This window comes from Mixophyes fleayi, chromosome 3 (assembly GCF_038048845.1).
Source record: "Mixophyes fleayi isolate aMixFle1 chromosome 3, aMixFle1.hap1, whole genome shotgun sequence".
In the NCBI taxonomy this organism is placed as follows: Eukaryota; Metazoa; Chordata; class Amphibia; order Anura; family Limnodynastidae; genus Mixophyes; species Mixophyes fleayi.
In genome coordinates, this window is record NC_134404.1 from 29,741,512 (window position 1) to 29,764,936 (window position 23,425).

The 23,425-nt window shown below is 40.0% G+C and overlaps 1 protein-coding gene across 1 annotated transcript in view; it reads left to right on the plus strand.

Moving 5' to 3' along the window:
* The first annotated feature begins 10,367 nt into the window (after positions 1–10,367).
* Positions 10,368–23,425, plus strand: part of LOC142143456 (cytochrome P450 2K1-like) — a 38,597-nt gene continuing 25,539 nt past the window's right edge. Inside the window, exons 1-4 of the mRNA XM_075201307.1 lie at positions 10,368–10,418; positions 14,008–14,212; positions 19,171–19,333; positions 20,885–21,034. Coding sequence (XP_075057408.1) covers positions 14,030–14,212; positions 19,171–19,333; positions 20,885–21,034 — 496 coding nt within the window. The 5' untranslated portion in view covers positions 10,368–10,418; positions 14,008–14,029. The remainder of the gene's footprint in view (positions 10,419–14,007; positions 14,213–19,170; positions 19,334–20,884; positions 21,035–23,425) is intronic.

Sequence of the window (23,425 nt, forward strand, 5' to 3'; positions counted from 1 at the left end):
TGCGCTATATAAATAAATGATGATGATGATGATGATTGACGCTACACAACAGTGAAGTGCAGAGTCTAATGGGCCTCCGGTCTTGGCAAACTTGCCTTTACAAGCCATCTCCGCTTTAAATTTTAGCTGCAAAGTCGCCGATTTCCGGCGAGTTGAAAAAATCGGACTTTCATACATTTACCCCTATGTATTCCTTAGTTCTTTGTAAGCATATCCTTATGTCTATCCCAAGCATGTTTAAATTGCTCTACTGTATTATCCTCTATCTGATGAAGAGCTATTGCATTAATCCATTACCCTTTCTGTGAAGTAATTTTTCCTCAAATTTCCTTTGAACCTACTTTCCTCCAGTGTCAGTGCATGCCCTTGTGTTCTAATACTTCCCTTGCTTTGAAGAATGTACCTTGTTAAAACAGTTTTTATATTTGAAAGTTTTGATCTTTGCACCAAACTATACATATTAATATGATTTAGTCTTTCTGTGTAAGTTTTGTGGTGTAGGTAATGCACCATTTTAACCGCCTGTCTTTGTACAGTCTCTAATGTATTTATATCCTTCCTTATATCCTATATGGCATTATTACTTCTTTCTTTCTGCTAATTATTCCTCTCCCTATGCAACCAAGCATTTGACTTGCCTTTCTCATTGCTTTGTTACATTCCTTATCTCCCTTTAAGTCACCTGAAATAGTGACTCCTATATCCCTTTCCTCCTTAGTAGTTTCCTTTATAGTGCCATTAATACTATATTTTTAATACTACATTTACCCTTTGGGCTTTTGAGACCCAAGTGCAGGATTTTGCATTTGCCTCCTGGTGTGTCTGTCCTGTTACATATGTTTGTGTCATCTGCAAAAAGGCATACTTTCCCTTTGATACTAATTGCAATGTCACCAATAAAGATATTAAAAACATTGGTCCAAGTACAGATCTCTGGGGTACGTCATTGGTAACCTTTCCCTCCTGTGAATACACACCATTTAATACAACTCTCTGTTTTCTATCCTGCAACCAAGATCTTATACAATCAACCATCTTAGAATCCAGTCCCAGCTTTCGAGTTTATTTAACAGTCTGCAATGTGGGACTGTGTCAAAAAGCCTTACTACAGTTTAGATAAGCTACATTTACAGCATCCCCTTATTCTATTACTTTAGTCACCAAGTCAAAAAAGTCAATAAGACTTGTTTGACATGATCTCCACCCCTACCTATTTTTATGAATACACTTGCAACTTAACTGTGGCCCCTTCCACTTTCTTTCTGTAGTTAACACTGAGCAAAATTAATTAAGATGATCTGCTATTACCTTGTCTCCCTCAATAAAGGCTCCCACTCTCTGCTTTTAGTCTTAATATATTCCTACTTTTGTTTTTCTCCTGTCACTTGTATACCTAAAACGTTTTTCCCCCTTTACCTACTGACTGGGACATTTTCTCTTCAGCTTTGGCCTTTGCACATCTAATTACCTTCTTAGCCTTCTTCTGCCTTACAAGATAGACTTCTTTGTCTTCATTATTCTGACTCTGCTTATATTTCCTAAAGGCCATATTTTTTGCTTAATTTTCCTTGTGTTTTTCCTAATCCATTTCATATAAAGGTCTTTTGTTTTTAGTATTGCACTTTTTAATGTTTCTCACCTGTCCTGCAATCCTTTCAAGTTCCTCCACTCTGCCAAAGAGTCACTTAAACATTTTCCCATGTCTATAAAGACAGCTTTCCTAAAATCGAACAGCTTTGGTTTTTGTGTAGTATGAGTCGGTGTCTGTCTATATATTAAACTATACTGCTTGATGGTCACTGGATCTTAGGTTCTCACCCACATTTACATCAGATATTCTGTCACCATTTTTAGGAATTAAGCCTGATATTGCGTCTTTGCGAGGGGCCTCCCTCACCATATGCTTGAGGAAGGCTCCCTGCAAGGAATTCAGAATGTCCCTACTTCTAATGGAACTTGCAAAAGACCTTTCCTAGTTCATATCCGGTAGATTGAACTCTCCCATGGCTCTTACCTCTCCTTTTAATATCATTTTAGTGATGTCTTGCTATAGGTACGTATCCAGTTCCTCTTCTTGACCTGGTCACCCCAGTACAAAGAATAACTTTGTTCCCCATTTCTATGGTCACCCAAAGGTCCTCAGTACTTTCTTCAATTTTTTGAATTAAAGTAGTATTTATGCTCCTCCGTTTCTTCCCTCTCTGTCCTTCCTAAAGTATATCCCAGTATAGCTATGTCCCAGTCATGATTTTCATTGCAAAATGAACCAGCAATAATGATACACAGGATAATGGCTGAAGCACAACAGTAACACAGTGCAGTAAAGGAAACAGGAACATGCAGACAAAAATGAAGATACACAGTGTAGCATTAAATCTCTGTCACTAGACAGCATCTGTTATAAATTGTGTTCACTTGAGGCACATATGCAAACAGGCTGATAGTAACATAGTACAAAAAACAAAAAACATTTGAGCACTCAGAAAGAACAGTGGCGCTATTGAGACAGGCCCAGAGCCCCTCAGTGTGGATGGGAGAAATGCTAAATGGAGTGCAAGTACTCTAGTATGTGACTGTAACAGAGCTATCTGTGAATGATGTGCTGCAGATGGAGGTTTTCATAAACTAAGCTAGAATATCTTAATTGGAAGCCAGAGTCAGAAACCAGTACCAACAGAGATGCAGAGCCAGGAATCAGGAAGCGGGTTCCAGAAGTCACTATAATGCAGAGCCAGGGGTCAGGAGCTGGAGGTCACATAATGCAGTGCTATGGATCAGGGTCCAAATGACACTATAATGCAGAGCCAGGGAACAGAAATCAGGAACCACTGACAATCATGGAAAGATGAATCGAGTCCTTAATAACTGTGGTCTAATATCGTTCTAAGGTTCAATTACTACTTAGGCAAATGTTTGTCAAAATAAGTAGTGGCTTTATTGAACATTAATGCATAAATCACTCAATGACTACAAGTTATCAAAGATTTAACAGTACACAGAATGTATCCAAATACATATGAAAGGAGATAATAATTGACATTCAGGCACAGAGGTCACAGTGGATGGGAAGATCCCTCCAAGAAATATTTCCTTTGCCACCTTCTGTCCCCTTAGCTTGGAAGTGGCCTGATGAATAGTCAGCACACTTTTGGCAGTTACACAAAAAGATCCAGACCGATAATTAAAGGAGAAGTTTTGCAGTTTGCTTTCCCTCTGGATTCTTGGATTATTGAAGCCCAATGGAAACTGTCTTTTTTAAACTCTACCTGGATCCCACGCTTCTGAAGGAAGGTCGGGGGGGGGGGGGGGTGAGGTGTTTAAGAAGATCTCCTGGTTTCCTGATTTCTTAATGTCTGGAAGGGCTCCCATGAAACAATTGGATGTATATTTGGCATAAAAAAGAGGATAATCCCAGTAAATGTCTTATAAATGCAATGCTGATTGTGCATTTAACCCCTGAGTGGATTATCTGCCCCAGAGTGGGAACATCACTTCCCTTACTTCTAGTCCCAGGAGCTAGGTGTTTTATTATTGTACATTTTCTCAGAAACTTTTATGTGTTTAGGCTCCTTGACTCTGAGCATTTAATAACACAATGTACATTACGTTAAAAAGACCACATGACAAAATTGAAGAAGTTGAGCAGCAGCGTTTATATTGATGAGAGGAAATTCACAGCAGTTTACTCTTCATTGGCCAGTGCCAGTAACTCTCCTCTCATCACAGGTGAGGATGAAGGGTATGTCGGATTCTAACAGAAATAGCAGGAACTAAAAAGATAAATGTAGTGTGAGGATGCATGGATATTTGAAATCCATAGTTACAGTAGAACTAACTGTTGAATTACAAAATTAATAGTTTCGGTAAAGGAAAAGCTTTTTTTGTGGACTTACTAGGACCAGTCATTTTGTAAGAAACAAATATCAAAGTGTATTTTAATGTTTGTTTTTATCAAGTTTCCCATTGGTTTGTGAGTGATAAGCAGTAATGAGTTATAAGGTGATATTGAGGAAACTGCAAAAGTGTTGTCATTGACAAGATTGTCATCTGAAACTCTGTGCACCACTTGACTCGGTGCATTGGCAGTTTGTAATGTTTTTTGAAGATTATTGAAATGTGCCATTTTGATAGACCACAAACATAGCAGTGAAGCATTTGGAAATGGGGAGATCAACTACAAAAGCTAAGTATATGGAGTGCCATGGCCAAGATGGTACTAGTAGAGGGGAAATTAAGCAAAAAGGTAAGCGTTGGGGTATTTTGCAATATATATATCTTTTGCAGGTGAACACATAATGTTGGCAATTTCAGTGAACTTTGGGCCACCTAAACTGGTGGTAAACTAAACCTAAAGTTTTTGGACACCAAGAATTATACATGCTAGCATAAGGAATGTATTTTTGCTTTGGTGACAAAGGAAGTGATTTTGTCCTGCATCTGGGTAGAAAGATACTTGTGTTGCTAGCTGTTGGATTTTGTTTTTCATATAAGGTGGCAAAGAAAACTATTTGTGGCAAGACAGGCTCAGACTTGATAGAGCCAAACAACACAGTTACGTATAGGTTAGAGATGGCAGCTGAGTTATTGTTTTTAAAGCTGGATCAATATGAAACGATTAAATTAAAACTGGGACAAATTATTCTGGCCATGGAGAGGCTCTTTCCAAGGCTTTTTCTTTGATGTCTTGACTTTTTCAGTGTTTTCCAAACAGCCTGTAATGTTTAATTTTAATCATTAAATAACATCTCTAAAGCATACTTAACAATGAATACAAAATAGTAATTATGCAAAACAGTACTAGAATCAATGTATTTTACTGTACGGAAAATAGTCAGATAGCAACACAGCTTTTCACATCAATAGGAATACCAATTGCAATATTACCTAGGTTATAAATAGACCTTGTGTCTTTTATTTGTTTATTATGTAGAGGGTGCTTCTGAATGCAGAAGCAAAGTTTGCTCAATCTTGCTTTGTTGCCAAGCATGTTCAATAGGAATTTTTTGGTTGTTTCAAGCTGCAAGACAAGAAGATTTTTTGACAACATATTTTGAATATTGCTATGGATTTTTTTATGGACAGCTACAGGACCTTTGGAATTTGTTTTGGTGGTTAAAGCTTACAAGAATTGGATCTATTAAAGCTTACAAGAATTGGATCCATTAAAGCTTACAAGATTTGGACCTATTCAAGCTTACAAGATTTGGATTGTTTACAGATGAAGAACACAGATGTTGGTATTATTGGGGTTTTGATTTATAAATAATGTTATGACTGCCTTTGTTTTGTATCTGGCAGCAGTACCTATAATCCATCAGAGGTGCTGCTGTTGTCCTGCTCCTGAACTCTGCAACATGCCTGAAGGAGTTAATCTCCTTGTCTGATGCTAATTAGAACTGCACCTGTTGCACTGCTTTAAGTACCTGCCTCTAGCTGTGCTCTGAGCAGTTCATCCATTTGTTCCTGGCTGCTGCTAACCTGCCCCTGTGCTATTTGGTATATACCTGCTGGACTGATCTTCTGTGTATGACCCCTGCCTGTACCTTGGACCTTGCCTACTTGCCTGAGACCCCAAATCATTTGCCTGTACCTTTGACCATGCTGTTTTGCCTGTTGCCCTAACCTTTTGGACAGACTTCTGGACCTCGCCTATTTGCTTGATCTCTGCCTGGCTATTTGGATTTGTTTGTCTGGTCTCTATTTGATCCCTGGACTCTGTCTGCTTTCCTGGACAGCCTTGTGCCTTCAGGACTGGTGTAAACTTATTATACTTGTTCCTGCCATCTGTGGTAAACTTATTATACTTGTTCCTGCCATTTTACTATACAGTCTCTTTTGGAACCTGTTATCCGTGGATTTGAGTTATCTTTGTTAATATATTTACCTGAATAAAGACACTTTGCCTTACACTTCCGTTGCACTTTGTGAATGCACTGGGATTCATAACATGATGAACTGCCATACAATCTGGGCCTGCTGATTGCACGCCCTCTGCCTTAGTCCTGGAATTCCTAGTGTTGTTGAATTGAACTCTGTGTTTGGCTATTAGACATGTCTGTAAATCCACAATTACAAATGCTGCAAATGGACATTGTTCAGCTCCGTTACCAAATCATACAACTATCCACTTTACTCCAAGAACTGCTTAAAACTCTTCCTGCTGCTGTGATAAGTAATTTCAACACGAATTCTGATTTTAAAGCAACAAACTCCTCTAATGAAAGCATTCAGACTGCAGAGAATCCTCCCAGAACTTTTTCTGACATTGGTGCTGCATCTATGGTATTGCCAGCGGTCCCTACCATTAGGGATTCTAAACGACCAAGCTACCTGCTTCCCCCTCTCACTGAGGAGGAACGATGGCGCAGAAGGATTGGTAAATTATGCCTCTTCTGCGCCAGTGGCGAACATTTCTTACAAAGTTGTCCGCTCCGCAGACCACAACATCCTATGGAGCAGCCTTCAGTGTGCTCCTCTCCAGACCCTGGATTGTTCTGCACGTCACCTCCTGTTGCTTTACTTCAGCCTAATCTGCCAGTTCCAGTTGCCGCCTGTCCTGCGGTGCCAGTTCCAGTTGCCGCCTGTCCTGCGGTGCCAGTTCCAGTTGCCCCCTGTCCTGCGGTGCCATTTTCAGCTACTGCCTGTCCTGTGATGCCAGTTCCAGCTACCGCCAGCACTGAGTCTCCAGCCATTGCCTCCTGTTCCGAGGTACCAGCCTCTGCCTTCAGTCCTGAGTCTGCTGTGTCCGGTCCTGAGTCCGCTGTGTCTGGTCCTGAGTCCGCTGCCTCTACTCCCGAGTCTTCAGCCACTGCCTCTACTCCTGAGTCTTCAGCTCCAGAGGGGGCACTGCCCTTACAGTCTGCTCCAGAGGGGGCGCTGCCCTTACAGTGTGCTCCAGAGGGGGCGCTGCCCTTACAGTCTGCTCCAGAGGGGGTGCTGCCCTTACAGTCTGCTCCAGAGAGGGCCCTGTCCCTCCAGCCCATTCCAGAGAGGGCCCTGTCTCTCCAGTCCCCTACCGAGTTGCCTGTCCTTGCGGTCCAGCCCGAGTTGCCTGTCCATGCGGTTCAGCCCAAGTTACCACTTGGTACTGTCTGCATTGAGGCATCTCACAGTGCTGTCTGCTCTGAGGCATTTCACAGTGCTGTCTGCTCTGAGGCATCTCACAGTGCTGTCTGCATTGAGGCATCTCACAGTGCTGTCGGATCTGTGGCATCTCACAGTGCTGTCTGCTCTGAAGCATCTCACAGTGCTGTCTGCTCTGAGGCATCTCACAGTGCTGTCTGCTCTGAGGCATCTCACAGTGCAATCCAGTCTGAGTGCTGTGCCCAGTACGGGCTTCCCGTCAAGTGTGCCAATCTTGCCATCCCAGTCGGGGACTCCTGCTCTGCCATTCCAGTTGAGGACTCTCCAGAGACTGCTGCGGTTCCTAGTGAATACCATCTCCTCGTTAGACTCCGCACCCTGCTGGAGTAGTGCGAAACTGTACGAACCTCTAGGATTCGCTGCATCTACCGAGTCTCCTCGTAAGAACCGTGACAATTATTATTATTTGGGGAGGAGATGTTACCACTTTTCAACATTTTTTCCTAGTTGAATTTTAATTCACTTTAATCTTACAATGTGTCAACTACATTTAGATAGTCAGTATTAAGCTCATATAAGACAATATTTGTCACACATAGAAAATGTATCACTCACATCAGTCCCTGCCCCATTGGAGCTTACAGTATAAATTCCCTATACACAGACACACACGCACGTGTCAGTTTGAAAGCAGTCAATAACCTGTATGATTTTAGCGTTTGAGAGGAAACCCACACAAACTCCACACAGCCCAATTATTGTGGAAAACAATAGGAAGCTATTGTTCCATGCAGTTACCTACTGCCATCCTGTAATCCAGCTCACTTAGGACCAACATCTGCTTCCTAATATTACCATCATCGTGCCTGCAAGGGATGTCCAGATACTTTGTATAACCTACCCTTTGGCTCCATAAAGAGAGAGAGAATGTGGCTAAATTGCTTGTATTGTTTTGTACCCAACAAAATATTTGTTTTAATTTTGGACCATGTATAAGGGTGAGGTCGCAGAGTGGGCATCTTCCTCAGTTTGTTCATCATTGTCATCCTCACTGGAATCCACCATAACATATTCTTTCTCAAATTTTTGGAAATAGTATTCATCAAACAAGTTGCTGAAACAAGTTAGTTTTTTTCTTTTTTAACCATAACATTTATTTGTTATGAATCCCAGTGCATTCACAAAGTGCAACGGAAGTGTAAGGCAAAGTGTCTTTATTCAGGTAAATATATTAACAAAGATAACTCAAATCCACGGATAACAGGTTCCAAAAGAGACTGTATAGTAAAAAGGCAGGAACAAGTATTGACCTCTCTTCCTGCGGTACTATTCCCTGTGGCCTTCCCAAGGGATTCCATACAGTGCTCTTAGTAGGGGCCATTTTTGTGTATATATATATCATTGCTTTATACGTAGGTGGATTGTATGTAGGAAAATAGGAGGCAGCAGACTAGTTATTGCGCAGACCGAACCATATATTGTTTACATAATGACAAACAAAGGAGAGAAAAACATAGATCAAAAGTGGCAATGTTTATACTCCTTTGCAATTGTGAGCAGTCCAGTGCGTGTGTCCAGTAAACCTCTCCCTTAACCTCACTACCACTTACCCTACCTATCGATGTCTTCGCGAGGCCAGGAGGTGATGTGTCCAGGTTGTTTCTCCGGAGCTCGACAGCGCACACGTCTCCTGTATGTTTCCGACGATGTTTGTGCAGCTTCTCTCGATGGCGGTTCCTGGTACTATGATGTGCTAGATAGGTCAAAAAGATGCAGTCGGTTCAACGCTTTTCATCCACTGGGGACTTTGTCAAGAATACTGCTGCTTGTTAGAAGGGCTTTTTATTCATTCTTCTTAATTGTTTAATTGCTTGATTAAAATAACTATTAAACATGTGGAGATAAAACTCAAATGGTAATGTTGTCATATATCTGACACAAACCACTGAAAAGTGAAATATTTAGTTATAAGAAAGAAAAAAAAGAAGGAAAAAACTTAAAATCATAAACTAAAAAAAAAACACAACTTCGCTGAATGAAATATAAACTTATTCAGTATATCAATCTAAAAGGGTTGCAATACTAAACCCATAAATTCTTATAGGAATTGGCTAAGCTCAAAATCCAGATTAAGGGGTAAATGTATGAATCTCCGGAATCTTCATCTCCGGCGTGTTCAGCCTCTTCAGCGCTTAAATTTAAAGCGGCGCTGCATTGTAAAGGGAAGTTTCCCTTTACAATGCAGCGCCGCTTTAAATTTAAGCGCTGAAGAGGCTGAACACACCGGAGATGAAGAATCCGGAGATTCATACATTTACCCCTAAGTCTGTGTGGAGCGCACGTTTTCATATGAAATATCCATCTAGATTCAGACCTAGCAATTTTTTGTATGTAATCCCCTCCTCTCCAATCTGGGGGTAAATGTATCAATCTGCAGGTTTTTCAACACCCGCGTGTTCAGCCTCTTCCGCGATTAAATTTCAAGCGGCGCTGCATTGTAAAGGGTTAACTTCCCTTTACAATGCAGCGCCGCTTGAAATTTAATCGCGGAAGAGGCTGAACATGCGGGTGTTGAAGAACCCGCAGATTGATACATTTACCCCCTGGTCTAATATGTTCCACTCCCATGAATTTAAGACCTTTAGGATCCTGGTTGTGCACTCTGCAAAAATGGTCTGATACGCTGTGGGTTTTGAGTCCTCTTTTAATATTATAAATATGCTTGGATATTCTTTGTTTCAATTTCCTTTTAGTCATCCCTAGCTTTTGGAGGCCACGGGGACACTCCAATACATAGATTACCCCTTCAGTGGTGCATGTTATATGTGTTTTGACTGGAAAACAATGTGAATTACTATTGGATTTCCCCTCCTTTATATGTTTTGTGGTCTTAATGCCAAGATGTTTACAGGCATTATCACAGTACCACGCTTGAAGTCACTGAGCTCTTCAGAGCAGCCCATTTTGTATCACAAATGTTTGCAAATGGAGACTCCAGAACTAGGTTGATTTTATACAGCTCCGGCAACAGGTCTGATGGAAACAGGTATAGGAGCTCCAGCCTGATGCACAGTGATTGATGATTATACCAACAGCAAACACAAATGCATGTAATATAATACACTAATATGATTACGTTGCTCTTGTGTTGCTTGACAAGTTTCCAATTTTTTATTGTGAAATGGTAGATTATGTGACATCAAGTCCTTTTGACCCCTTAAGTTGAATAACATATAAATGCAAATAAGCTGTTACCTGATCCATTTAGTCTTCACAACAGATCTGGTGAGTTTTCTGGTGCTAGAAAGATCGTACTGTCCTCTGCTGTATTTAAGGTAAGATGTTACTTTAAGTAGAGAAGCCCAGTATTTAGTATCATACACTACATTTTTCAAGTTCTAAAGCAATGTTAAAACTTCCTTTTCATTATTTATAAATGAATGTATACTGCAAATACAGTAGGTACAAATAAGAGTGTATGACAGTTCCCATATTGCAGCAACAAAAATATACAACCTAAAACTTGTATTTTTATATTTTGCGATTTGTGCATGTAACACACATAGTAACATAGTAACATGGTTGATGAGGTTTAAAAAAGACACCAGTCCATCAAGTTCAACCTATTTGGATTTCCTGTGATCTTTCACTTATATTTGAAATTAATCCAGAATAAGCAACCACCAATCTGTTTGAATCTGGAAAAATCCCTCTAGATCCAATATTGCAGTCATATTTTTTTCCCTGTATCCACTACTATCCTTCATTTTAATTAACAGTTGTATCCCTGAATACACTTTTCCGCTAAAATTTTGTCTAATTCTTTCTTAAACATATCTTTTGAATCTGCCATCACAACCTTCCCTGGCAGTGAGTTCAATACCTTGACTGCCCTTACTGTAAAGAACCCTTTCCTTTGTTGGTTGTGAAATTTCCTCTCCTCTAACCTTAGGGGGTGACCATGTGTCCTGTGTATAGTCCTTGGAGTAAAAAGTTCCCATGAAAGTTCTTTGTATTGACCCTTAATATATTTGTACATAGTAATCATACCCCCTCCTAGACGCCTCTTTACTAAAGTAAAAACCTCTTATTTACAGTCAATTTAATTACAATAAAGTGTCTGTTGTTAGTTTGTGTTTTTTGTTTTGCTCCGAAGTCCAACATTTGAAAACGCCCCTCTAGAAATCCCACTTTTGCCCCTGAGTTTGGAGGTATGACTACAATCAGGCAGTACAAGCCAAATAGAATAGATGCAGCACCCATTCTGGATCCGAGGCAAGACTAGCGATGGTAGGCTGGGTATACACTACAGGGTTTTCAGCTGATTAACAGGCCAATCAAATTATAAGTGACCGGCCAGCCCGATATTGCATTATTGTTTACACTGCAAAGATGAACGATTATCGTTCCAAATCACATCATATCCTTTCATTTGATTTTTAAGCTGAACTAAGAATCTTATTTAACGATGGAACAATGTCGTTCCAATCCTTCAATATATATGCACTCACGACCGGCAGTGTCCATAGATCTCTATGGAGTTTTCAGAGCCACAATCTTTTCAGCCGATGGTTATGACAGATGAAGAGCACAGGTCTGAAGGTAAATTTTATAAACCGTCTTTAGTGAGTACACATGAATTGGCATGCTGATCGGGACTTTGTTGTTTCTGTCGTTGCTAAAAACATTGAAGATATTGCATTGGGAGAAATATTCTGTAGTGTGTACCCAGCTTTAGTTCTCTCTGAAGAGGTAAGAGATCAATGTCCTATCACTTAAGTTACTGGGTAATCAGTAAGTGGTTAATAGCAGGAAGTCTACTGTGTGTAGATAAAATATTCTTGCTTTACAAACAAAACCTTATCTCAAAAACCTTCAACTCTGATAACCTCCCGAAGATGTTAAATATGGGATTGTAAATGTTAAGTGAAGTGTGTATAAATATATATATATATATAGATGGGCTGAGCCCCCCTCTCCCTGGCAGCTCATGGACAGGGGGAAAGTTAGAATCTTGCAGACAGTGCATACCTCCCAACTGTCCCGATTTGATGGCTCTGTGCTGCTATCTAGATTAGGACAGCTTTGCCCCGCGGGTTGCAAATTTGAAAGGTATGTCTCATTCACTGCTGTTCTGAATGGCAGAGCAGCAGTGAATTGGTGATGCGAATGGTGTTTGGAGGTGAGGGGAGTATGGGTCCGCCTAGCACTTCAAAAGAGACACATTTTGGGAGGTATGGATATAACACTTTGTTGGTTAACGTTAGTTAAAATGTTTTAAAATATAACAATACTAATTATAGTAAAACAGTGAAATTTCCATTTACTAAGATGAGGAAAAATTTGAATAATATCCGGGAACGTGTAAAATGAGGGGAGGTCTAAAAAACACCCAAACTTCAAATAAAATAAGTGAAAAACACAGAATGCAGTTAAAAATAAATGAATGTCTGTTAAAAATATGTTCCACAAACTAGGTCCTTGTAATGACAGCCATGGTGCCAGACATATGTTGAAAACATTAAACTGTTTATTGCAGTGAAAACACAGTCCAGGTATTGCAATTTAAATACAAACCAGGCCAGTGAATTAACAGCCTTTAAGGTAATGCAGAATAACAGGTATATTACAGATGTCAAGTTTGCTTCCAGGAGACAAGGTACAGGTGAGTGGTAAATGCTACAGTGAAGCAGGAACCGGTGAAACAAGGATTTCCACAGGAAAAGAGAAAAGCAAGGCAGTAGTCCAAGAGTAACAAACTTAACAGGCACAGAAACACTAATGACCAGCAAAGGATACTGGGAGAGGCAGGCATATATATGAGACCCTCGGGTGCAAACAGTTAACCCCTGGTAGTGGGACGAGATGACAGAATAGCATTACCTCTGGTGGTACACAGGTACTGCAGGGTAATTACAATAATAAAGTCCAGAACAGTCCCAGAGGCAGGAGCTGCTGTGATGAAGCAGCTTCCTAAGGCAGATCCTAACAATGTATTATTTTTTACATTTTAACTAATGGGGCTCATTTAGAGATGGACGTACATTAATTTCTATTGTGTAAGATATACATTTCTGTACTGTTAATGTGCACACATTCACATCTGTATAAAATTATTTGAGTAACATTGATTTGTGTCTCGTTACATCTAGACAGGAGTAATGAGAGCAATCAGGGGCAGTGAAGCGCAAGCTGAGTATAGTAAGGGTGTGTTCTTGTCATTGTGGCACAACAAGACGTGGGCGCATATGCATAGAAAGCATAGGGCTGGTGCAATGATGGTTGTGACTATCAGCAACACTAGCTACCTGCTTCTGATTGGCTGATTATGCATTAACATCCTTCAGCTTATAGTACTTAGTCGTTAGCATGGTGGCTATATTATATGAAGTCGCTGCCGTATAGTATTCGTTTTAATTAACTAATATTTTTATTTGGACTACTGCAGGAAAGAAGATGCAATTTGATTTTTAAAGGAGATAACAACAGATGTTTGTATTTAATTTACATTTGTGTTTGACTTTTGCATTTATTAATAAATCTCAAGACAATATTTTCTCATGTGTATATGACATTTCATTACATTTTTATATTGTATACTTATAGGGTAATGCCACTTTAGCATTTACTACTGTCAAACCACATCTCTACTCTATTTCTACGCTATTGTGGGGTGTAAACATACATGTATGCCGAACAAACATCTGACACAAGTGCTACTTTTTTCAGCTGGACATATGTTTTCTTGTATGTGTGTTTCCCAAAAATGTTCACGGGGCATGTTTAACTCTGGATAAGCCCCAATACAAGTCCACCATCTATATATAGATAGCCCCCTTGAAACTGCATGGCATCAACTGACATTAATTTCAATGTCTTATTGCTTCTGTATATTGCTCTCATGTAAATATTGTCTTTTGATAGAAAAGAAAGCTTTGTGGACATAATGAATACTACCGATCCAATCACACTACTTCTATCAACTATTCTATGTCTTTTTGTGGCAATTTTTTTTTATGGACGCAGAAGAAACATTTATCACAATTTTCCCCCTGGACCTAAACCTTTACCGTTCATTGGAAACATGCTTATGTTAAACACAAAGAAGCCTAATGAAACATTTAAACAGGTAATAATTTACTGCAATAAGCCTGCTATAATTATGGGACTTCATGATGGTCTGTTTCTACAAATGTACAAGCAGGGGAGTGAGCCTGGTGGTGTTCTCTAGAACCCTTTAAGATTACAGTTCTAGAAGAAAGATAAAGTAGCAGACATTACAAGGCCATTGATCAATGTGAATATGTAACTGAATGGTTATTATGTATATATGTTTATTATAGTGCATTGTTTGGACTGGAAATATCTGTCTTTAATCACTAGTGCTAGGGCAGCATAAAGGACACTGTCCGGCTTCAAAGTGGTCATTTCGCTGTTCATGTTGCATTGGTGGACTGCTAGATTACCTATCAGGATCTATTCTGTGCCATGGAATAAGTGGTTTCATGATAAAATAAAGGGTGTAATTTAGACAGCTTAACCTTCAGCAATGACCTTAACATGTTGTTAGAAGTAAACAAAAGTAAACAACACAGAGCAGAGGACCTGCGCTGACATCCAGTAGCTGGTGTACAGCTAGTTAGTGCTGATGGGCATATGTTTTCTACCAAAATTGTTATAGATTGTCTTATAAACCAAAGCAAACGTAGACGGTTCATTGATCATTTATTCTAACTTAAAATGATCACTCTTAAAATTAAAAATGTATTTACATTTTTGGTAAAGGCAGGGAATATAAAACATGATCACCGAATTAACAAAAAAGACAGCCCATTGTTCACTTAACGTTCAGAGAGGTGGGTGTACTTATGTTTTATTTTGTTGTGTGATTTAAGGTATATTTATATAGGGACACAGCTTCTTTTTCTGATCATTCTTCATGCAAGACAGGGGCTGGAACCAGATGGATCCTTCTGGTTGAGTTTTTTCCAAGACCGGAAATAAGGGGGAACTGCAGTCAAAAAAATGCTGAGAAAATAGTTATCTTTCAGAGATGGATAAACTAGAGGAACAAGACACTGTTCTCTATTAAACATTAAATCCAGGACTGGCATAGCAGGAGTCAAAGGCTCTGGAGCAGGAACCAGTAATATGCCAGATCACATAGGTGTAAGTTCAGAGGTGAGGAGAACCAACCGTTTGTGATTCTGGCTTACAGTAAACTTCCAAATGAAGGTATTGGGAAGTAAGAGAAAGAGCCACATATAACAGAGGTTTTTAGTCAGAACCAGGAGCCAGGTCAGTTGCTAGGAAAGTCAAGATACAGCAGCCATTAAATAGCACTGGACACCGAGGTCCTTATTTATTGGGATACACTTTCAATCTAAGACTGCAGCAGTAATTGCCAGTGATAAGTAAAAGGCCATTGTCATGCCTGGGCATAAGACCAAAAATCCACCTCTTATGTGTGAAATTATTTTTACACAAATCCTGACAACAGTTGTCTAGCCATTTGTAGCATTTTTAAAGCCACACTCAGTAGAGGTAGGGACCTTAACCATCTGGGATCTTCATCCGCGTTATGGCATTTGAAGCGAGTTCATAGAAAGCTGTTGGGAAAATCAGAAACTTAGGTTAAAAAAATAACAACCAGCAGTCCAGCATCATCTATCTCCCTTCTGCCATCTACATCCCAGCACCTGCAATCTACAACCCCAACACCTTCATCATCAATATCCTCACAAGTGATGGGAGTTAGTCCTGCATTTAAGTTGCTAAGGCTAGATGAGTCCTCCACTAACCATGATTCCTCTGAATAATTATTGAGCGTTATTCCCGCTGCTGCTGCTCCTGCTGCTGGGGGTGAATCTTCAAACCAGAAGAAGACTACTAGTCATAGTTTACAACAATTGAATGATGAACAATCCTTTGCTAGAGGAAGAAAGTATGAAAGTTGTCACCCAGTCACAAAGTGGATCACAGACGCCATAGGGACTATGCTAGTATTAGATTAGCGTCCAATACCCACTATTAATGCAGTTGGTGTTAGACAATTACTTGAGGTCTTGTGTCCCGTTAACAAATTCCATCAGGACACTTTTTTACTAAAAAGGCTATTCCTCACCTCTACCAGAAGGTTATTAAAAATGTAATTATTGGGCTACAAAATGCCATTCTACCCACTGTACACTTAACCACAGATATGTGGACAATCGGAACTGGACAAACGAAAGATTATATGACTGTGACATCCCACTGGGTTGGTGATTCGCCTTCACCAGCAGAAACAGCAGCAGCATGTACCCAAGTATGTCACATTTGTCAGAGGCGGGCTACTCTGTGTATCACTTGCTTTACTAAGAGGCATACAGCTGACAATCTGTTACAAAAACTAAGGGATGTCATTGCAACATGGCTTATGCTGCTTCGACTCTCGTGAGGGTATGTGATTTCTTATAACGCCACCAATATTGTTAGAGTGCTACAGCGGGGGGAATTCCATCACATTTTCTGTTTTGCTCACACAATCAACTTGGTGGTACAGAGCTTTTTAATAAATTAAAATGACATGCAGGAGATGCTGCCTGTGTCCCGAAAAATTTAGGGTCATTTTCGTGATTGTGCAAAAGCATGTAGGAGAATACAGCAGCTGCAAGAAGACTAGAATTTGAGGGGGAATGTACTTTAGTCCAGCGAAGTAGTCATCTGTGAAGAGAGTGCAGACACGGTTAGCTTGAGTCAAGTGATTGCTTTAATTATACTTTTTGGCAAGCAGCTAGAGAAATTGAATGAGGATATTAAACTAAACAAATCTGCTAACTATATTGTTTGTACTTGTAGATTAAGTACTTAATTCACTTGCCAGGATCAAAGACCTATCAACATCTTGTAATGACATCTCCTCCTTTAGTTTCTCTGGCAACTGGTTCTAGGAATATACTTAGCTTTCACAAGACACCCAGTGGTGATGCAGATGAGTCAGCACAACATTTTGACGTTTGCTCTGCTCTAAAAGAATTGCTCAAAAATCGTGACAGCTCTGCCATAATATGAACTACAAAGTCCATGAGGAAGGCCATTATCGTCAATTACATCGAAGTACACAGACTTCTGTGATGGTGGATTCCGGCGGGGATGAATTAGTATTGTTTGAGTAAGATGTACAAAATGATGAGGGTGAATATGATGACAGTGTAGATTGCAGGTGCTGAAATCTAACTAAGAGAAGGGAACTACCTGATGCTGGTATGCCTGGTAATATTTTGGGCAGAATAGCATGTTGTCAATTTTATGTTTTTGTACAGTAAACTTTCACCTTTTTTAGAGAGGTTTTTTTTTCTTTAAAAAGGTACAATCTTTTTACTTACATTTTTGTTTCCCTGACACTATGCACTTGAACATAGAGGTAGAGGGATTAGTATCATCATGCATGAGACTGGAGAATGACATCAATAATGTCACCCCTCCTGTTTCTGTATGAGCTATGGCACAGCACAATATCACTGACTTTTAATAACACTGACAGCCCTATTATTACAATTTCTGTTTCAGCAGTGAACCCTGCCACCTCTCCTGTTTCTAAGTGAGCTATGGTACACTAAAATGTAACTGCAGATTTGGACCAAGACAGCCAACCCTATAATTTCTATTTCAGCAATGACTCTTAGCAATGGAGCACTCCTGTTTGTCTGTTACCTATATAACGCAGTAGAATTTGCCGCCAAATTCAGAAGACAAGCCTGCTAGCCCTCCTATTTGTATTTCTGCAATGGTTCTTAGAAATGGAGCACTCCTGTTTGTCTGTTACCTATATAATGCAGTAGAATTTGCCTGCAAATTCAGAAGACAAGCCTGCTAGCCCTCCTATTTGTATTTCAGCAATGACAAGTAGCAATGGAGCTCTTGTCTTTGGGTGTATATAACACCGTATATTTTTCGGTGCAAATTCAGAAGAAAAGCCTGCAAGGACTTGTATATTTATATTTCAGCAATGACAAGTAGCAATGAAGCTTTCTTTAACACTGCTACCACCCTCTACTTTCAATTCTGTAAGTTTCCCTGCCCAACTGCTCTACACTGTATCCTACCCCTTCTGTATCCCTCTCTCAAATGCCGCTAGATCGCCATGGAGGGCAGTATTTATAGATTCCAAAACTCGCGAGATCTGAAATCCGAGATCCAACGACATCACAATAACGTTTTGCCTCATTTTGGAATCCGAAAAAATGCGAAAGTACGGAGTCGACTCGGCTCGATACTCAGATCCCTTAAGTTCGGGTGTGTTCAGTTTCCGAGGAACTTAGCCTGTGCAGCTCTGATTTAAACATCATTCTGTGCACTTTCAGTGCCAGATTACTAGTTCTCCTTTCTCCAGCCTTTAAACCATACCCTACCTCTTACTATGTTTATCTGCGTTCCTGACCTTGGCTTGTTGGATCCTGCTACTGTCTCCTGATTTGGTACCTTATCTGTGTCTCATATGTTGCAGACCCCAGCTTGTTTGACCCATCTGCTGACTGCTGACATGAAACTTCACTGTGACTTCCATTGTATCTGACTTTGGTGTTGCTGACTCTCATCATCATCATCATCAACAACATTTATTTATATAGTGCCAGCAAATACCAAAGAGCTTTACAATTGAACTCCTCCAGCTTGCTGATTCAGCATCTTGCTATACTTGGTTACCAGCTTGCCACACTAAGAGGCAGTTCAGAGGTCCGCAAGCAGCTGATATTCCTGCAGCAAAGCCTAAACCTCCTTGCGGGTGAATACCGGGGGTCAGTTAGATTCTGCGCCTCGCTCTGCCAGCTCTAACCTTGTTTGGCAAAAGGGAACCCTCTTCCTTCAGACACTAGACATGAAAAATTGTAAGGAATATAATAACATTAAATGCTGTAAATGTATGTAATTCAAGCTTTTTTAGTATTAGGATGGATATCTGTTTTAATATTCAAAGAAGAATTCAAATTGCCTCGTCAATTGTTTGGATAGCAGAGTTTCGCAAAAGCCCATAGAGATTTAGTAGCGGTGTTTAATAAAAGACATACATCTTACATCAACAACTAATGTTATGTTGTTTTGCAGCTTTCCCAGAAGTATGGCTCAGTTTTCAGTATACAAATAGGAGAAGAGAAAATAGTCGTCCTGACCGGATATGAGACAGTGAAAGATGCTCTTGTAAATCACGCAGATGAATTTTCCGGAAGAGCAAAAGTGCCATTATTCTATGATATACTTAAAGGACATGGTAATGGTTATTATATAAATTATATAATTGTCACCATTATCACAATAATTATTATTTTATTAATATATAGTGGGTTTCCTCCGGGTGCTGCGGTTTCTTCCCACACTCCAAAAACATACTGGTAGGTTAATTGGCTGCTATCAAAATTGACCCTAGTCTCTCTCTCAGTCTGTGTGTGTGTGGGTATATTAGGGAATTTAGACTGTAAGCTCCAATGATGCAGGGACTAATGTGAGTGAGTTCTCTGTACAGCTCTGCAGAATCAGTGGCGCTATATAAATAAATGATGATGATGATGATGATGATGATGATGATGATACACACACACTATATATGGTATAGCAGTAGTACCAATAGTAGTTTTTGTTTGCTTGTTCACTAATATATATATTTATACAATATTGCATATTACTCTCTAAGTACACATTTTGCTGTTTTAAAATCAATATTTTAATTTTTGATCATATGCTAATTTTTATCACCCTCTCTTACAAAGTGGTTTACTAATTTAGGACGGCCCCCTCTCCAAGTTAGTTCCACCTCCACCTCCCCATGGGAGCATAAAACTGGGTGTCCATTCTCTGAGTCTCGCACAATTACTTTAACATAATTGTCAACCCCTGAATTTTGGAGCACTCATACTCCACAAGTCAGTAAAAGCAGCATCTAATGGGATGTTCATGGTACCTCTCTTCCATAGTTCTGTTTCCAGCAGGGACCAGCATTTATATAGAGTAAAAGGTAGGGCAGCACGGTGGCTTAGTGGTTACCACTTCTGCCTCACAGCACTGGGGTCATGAGTTCAATTCCCGACAATGGCCTTATCTATGTGGAGTTTGTATGTTCTCCCCGGGGTTTCCTTTTATACTGTAAGCTCCAATGGGGCAGGGACTGATGTGAATGAGTTCTCTGTACAGCACTGCGGAATCAGTGGCGCTATATAAATAAATGGTGATGATGATGATGAAGGTGGAGGTGCCCAGGAGAACCTTCACCAAAGTACTAACTGGGGAGGGGATGTATATAAAGGATCCTCATAATAATGTTTTACATAAAGAAGATCATATATGTTAAGATATTTGCAATTTAATATTTATCACAAGATATTCAAAGATAAAGAGGAACCCTAATAATATACTATTCATTTTTTAGTGCCTACTAAACACACCCTATTTATCAATAACAAATTTATATGTTAATGGCAAAATGAGCTAATTCATTAACCCTTTCAGTGCTAAGGACAAATGGTACTCATCCTGCACATATACCACTATGCACGCTCACCAGATAACCCCTACACTTAACCTACTAACTATAAACAAATCTGACCATTCCTCTTTCATAAGGCAGTGGGCAAATGACACACAGGAGGCCAGTACTAGACAGGCGATTTCCTTTTTGTGCTCATGTGCTGTAGTGCATCCCCTATACAAAGCACAGAGGCTATACCATCATTGTCTGACATATCGGATAAGGATTTTATTTGTATTAAATGGCTGTAACAACTTCTCTCTTGGTTTTTCTCCATCAAATATTTTCTTTTCCACTCAGGGGTTATTTTTTCTAATGGTGAAAACTGGAAAGTGATGAGACGTTTCACTCTATCCACTCTGCGAGATTTTGGGATGGGGAGAATAACAATTGAAAACCGGATTAGTGAAGAAAGTGATTGTCTAGTGACACATATAAACTCCTTCAAAGGTCAGTGACTGCTTTAATTAAACTTGTTCAATTTTTTTTTTTAAAGTTTTATTTTTGAAAGGTCAAAAGTAAGCATCAGTCCAATACAGTATCCGTAATAGTCAAGTCAAACAAGTTCAAGGACCTATACATTCAGTGTATATCATACAGAACAGAAACATGATATTGACCAAATTTTAACTGTAGGGAGAGGAAACAGAGAAAAGAGAAGTTGGTCAGAGAGAGATGAACCAGATAGACTAGGGGGGCGGTGTGGCAAAACCGCCAATAGAAGAAAAAGAGGGGCAAAGCAGCAGAAAGGAAGAAAGAAAGAAGGGGAAGGCAAGGGAGGGGAGGCGGTAAAGAATCGAGGAAGGATATCAAGTGGTGCGTGTAGGGGAGTCATATGGCAAAAGGAGTTTGAGCTTGAAAAAATGACATCCACGGTGCCCAAATTTTGTTAAATGATTTAGAAGTATTACGCAGTATGCATGTCAAAAATTCCATTTTGTATGAGTACCAGACTCTATTGATAATTGCCTTCAGAGTAGGCACGGTGGACTGTTTCCAATTAGTGAAAATTTGGCACAGCGCTGCAGAAACTATATGGTGAAACATTTTTGTTTGATGTGTAGTAGCGGATGGAAATCCAAGTGGGAGAAGGAAAAATCTGGGAGAGAATGGGATGTCAATCTGCAGAATCTGAGACGCGTAGTCCCTTAGTTCCAACCAGAATGGGGCAAGCTTGGGGCACTGCCACCAGATATGGAGAAACGACCCTTCCGACAAACATTTTTTGCAATTTGGTTGGGACCAGGTACCATCGATAAAGAAGCTTATAGATGTTTTCTTTCAGCTTCACACAGATTGAGCTAGAGGCAGTGTTAGACTTTATTTCATCCCAGTCCTCTCTATCCAGGGGGCCTTCCAAATCCTCCTCCCAGGCCCGCTCATGGGAGTCTTGGATGTCTAAGTTAGGGAATCTGAGTTCCCAATATAATCGAGATATAAGGCCATTTGTAGAGGATCGCCGGAGAAAAAGTGATTCAAATGAGGTCAACGGCCTGATTCTCAAAGTTAATTTAGTGGTGGAGTGAAAATTTCTAAGTTGTAGGTATTGAAAAACAAAGGTGTTGGGAATATTAAATTTGGTTTTTATGTCTGCGAATGAGGGAAAAGAAGCGTCTTTAGTGATATCATTAAGATAATAAACATCATTCCTTTTCCAAAATTCAAAGAATGAAGCTATACGACCTGGTGGAAAATATGGATTGTCAAAGAGAGGGATGATTGGACTAGAAGCCGGGGCGAGATTAAACTTTGTGTTTGTTCGGTCCCAGATTGAAAGCGAATGCGATACAATTGGGTGATAAATAGCGGATCGAGGACGCTTAGTGCGAGGGAGCCACAGGAGAGAGGAGGCGGAAGAAATACCCAGGCTCCTACCTTCAATCGAGACCCAGACTCTGGAGGAACCTGAGGAATTCTACAAAATACATTGGGCAAGTTGCGCTGCCAAAAAATAATTCCTAAAGTTGGGGACCCGCAAGCCACCATCCCGTGTCGATCTTTGTAGAACAAGAAGCCGTACTCTTGTGCGCTTCCTACCCCAAATAAATTGTTAAGTGTAGTGTTGTAAGAATTTGAATACATACGGGGGGATGCGTATGGAAAGGGCTTGAAAAAGATATAGTAACTTGGGTAAAATGTTCATTTTGACGGAATTGATGCGTCCAATCCAGGAAATGAGATTCTTACTCCAGGTTTCTAAGTCAGATTTAATTTGGGATAATAGTTTTTGGTAATTAGCTTGGAAAAGCTGATTATATTGTTTAGTTATATATATATCCAAGTATTTTATCTTTTTTTGGTGCCATTTAAAGGGGAATTTTTGAGTAAGAGAAGATCTCATACTATCTGTGAGATAGAAATCAAGAGTTTCTGTTTTTTGTGGATTGATTTTGTATTCCGAAATATAACTGTAGGTTTTGATGTCTGCGAGAAGGGGGGGAGAGAAATAGCGTGAACCGAGAGAGTCAAAAGTACGTCGTCGGCGTATAATGATATTTTATGTTCGGATTTCCCTGTTTTAACTCGATGTATCGCCCCGTTAGATCGGATCTTTGCCGCTAATGGTTCAATTAACAGGGCAAAGTTCAAAGGCGAGAGTGGGCATCCCTGCCGCGTCCCGTTAGAAATTGAAAATGGGGGGGAAGGGACTCCGTTGGCCACCAACGTTGCTCTAGGGGACTGATGCAAAGCTAATAGGCCGTCTAAAAACTGACCAGAAAAACCCATCGACCTCAGAACCCTAGACATAAAGGTCCAAGAGATGCGATCAAACGCTTTTTCTGCATCAAGTGCCATTATAAGTGATGGTGATTTACCAGAATGAATAGAATGTATAAGGTC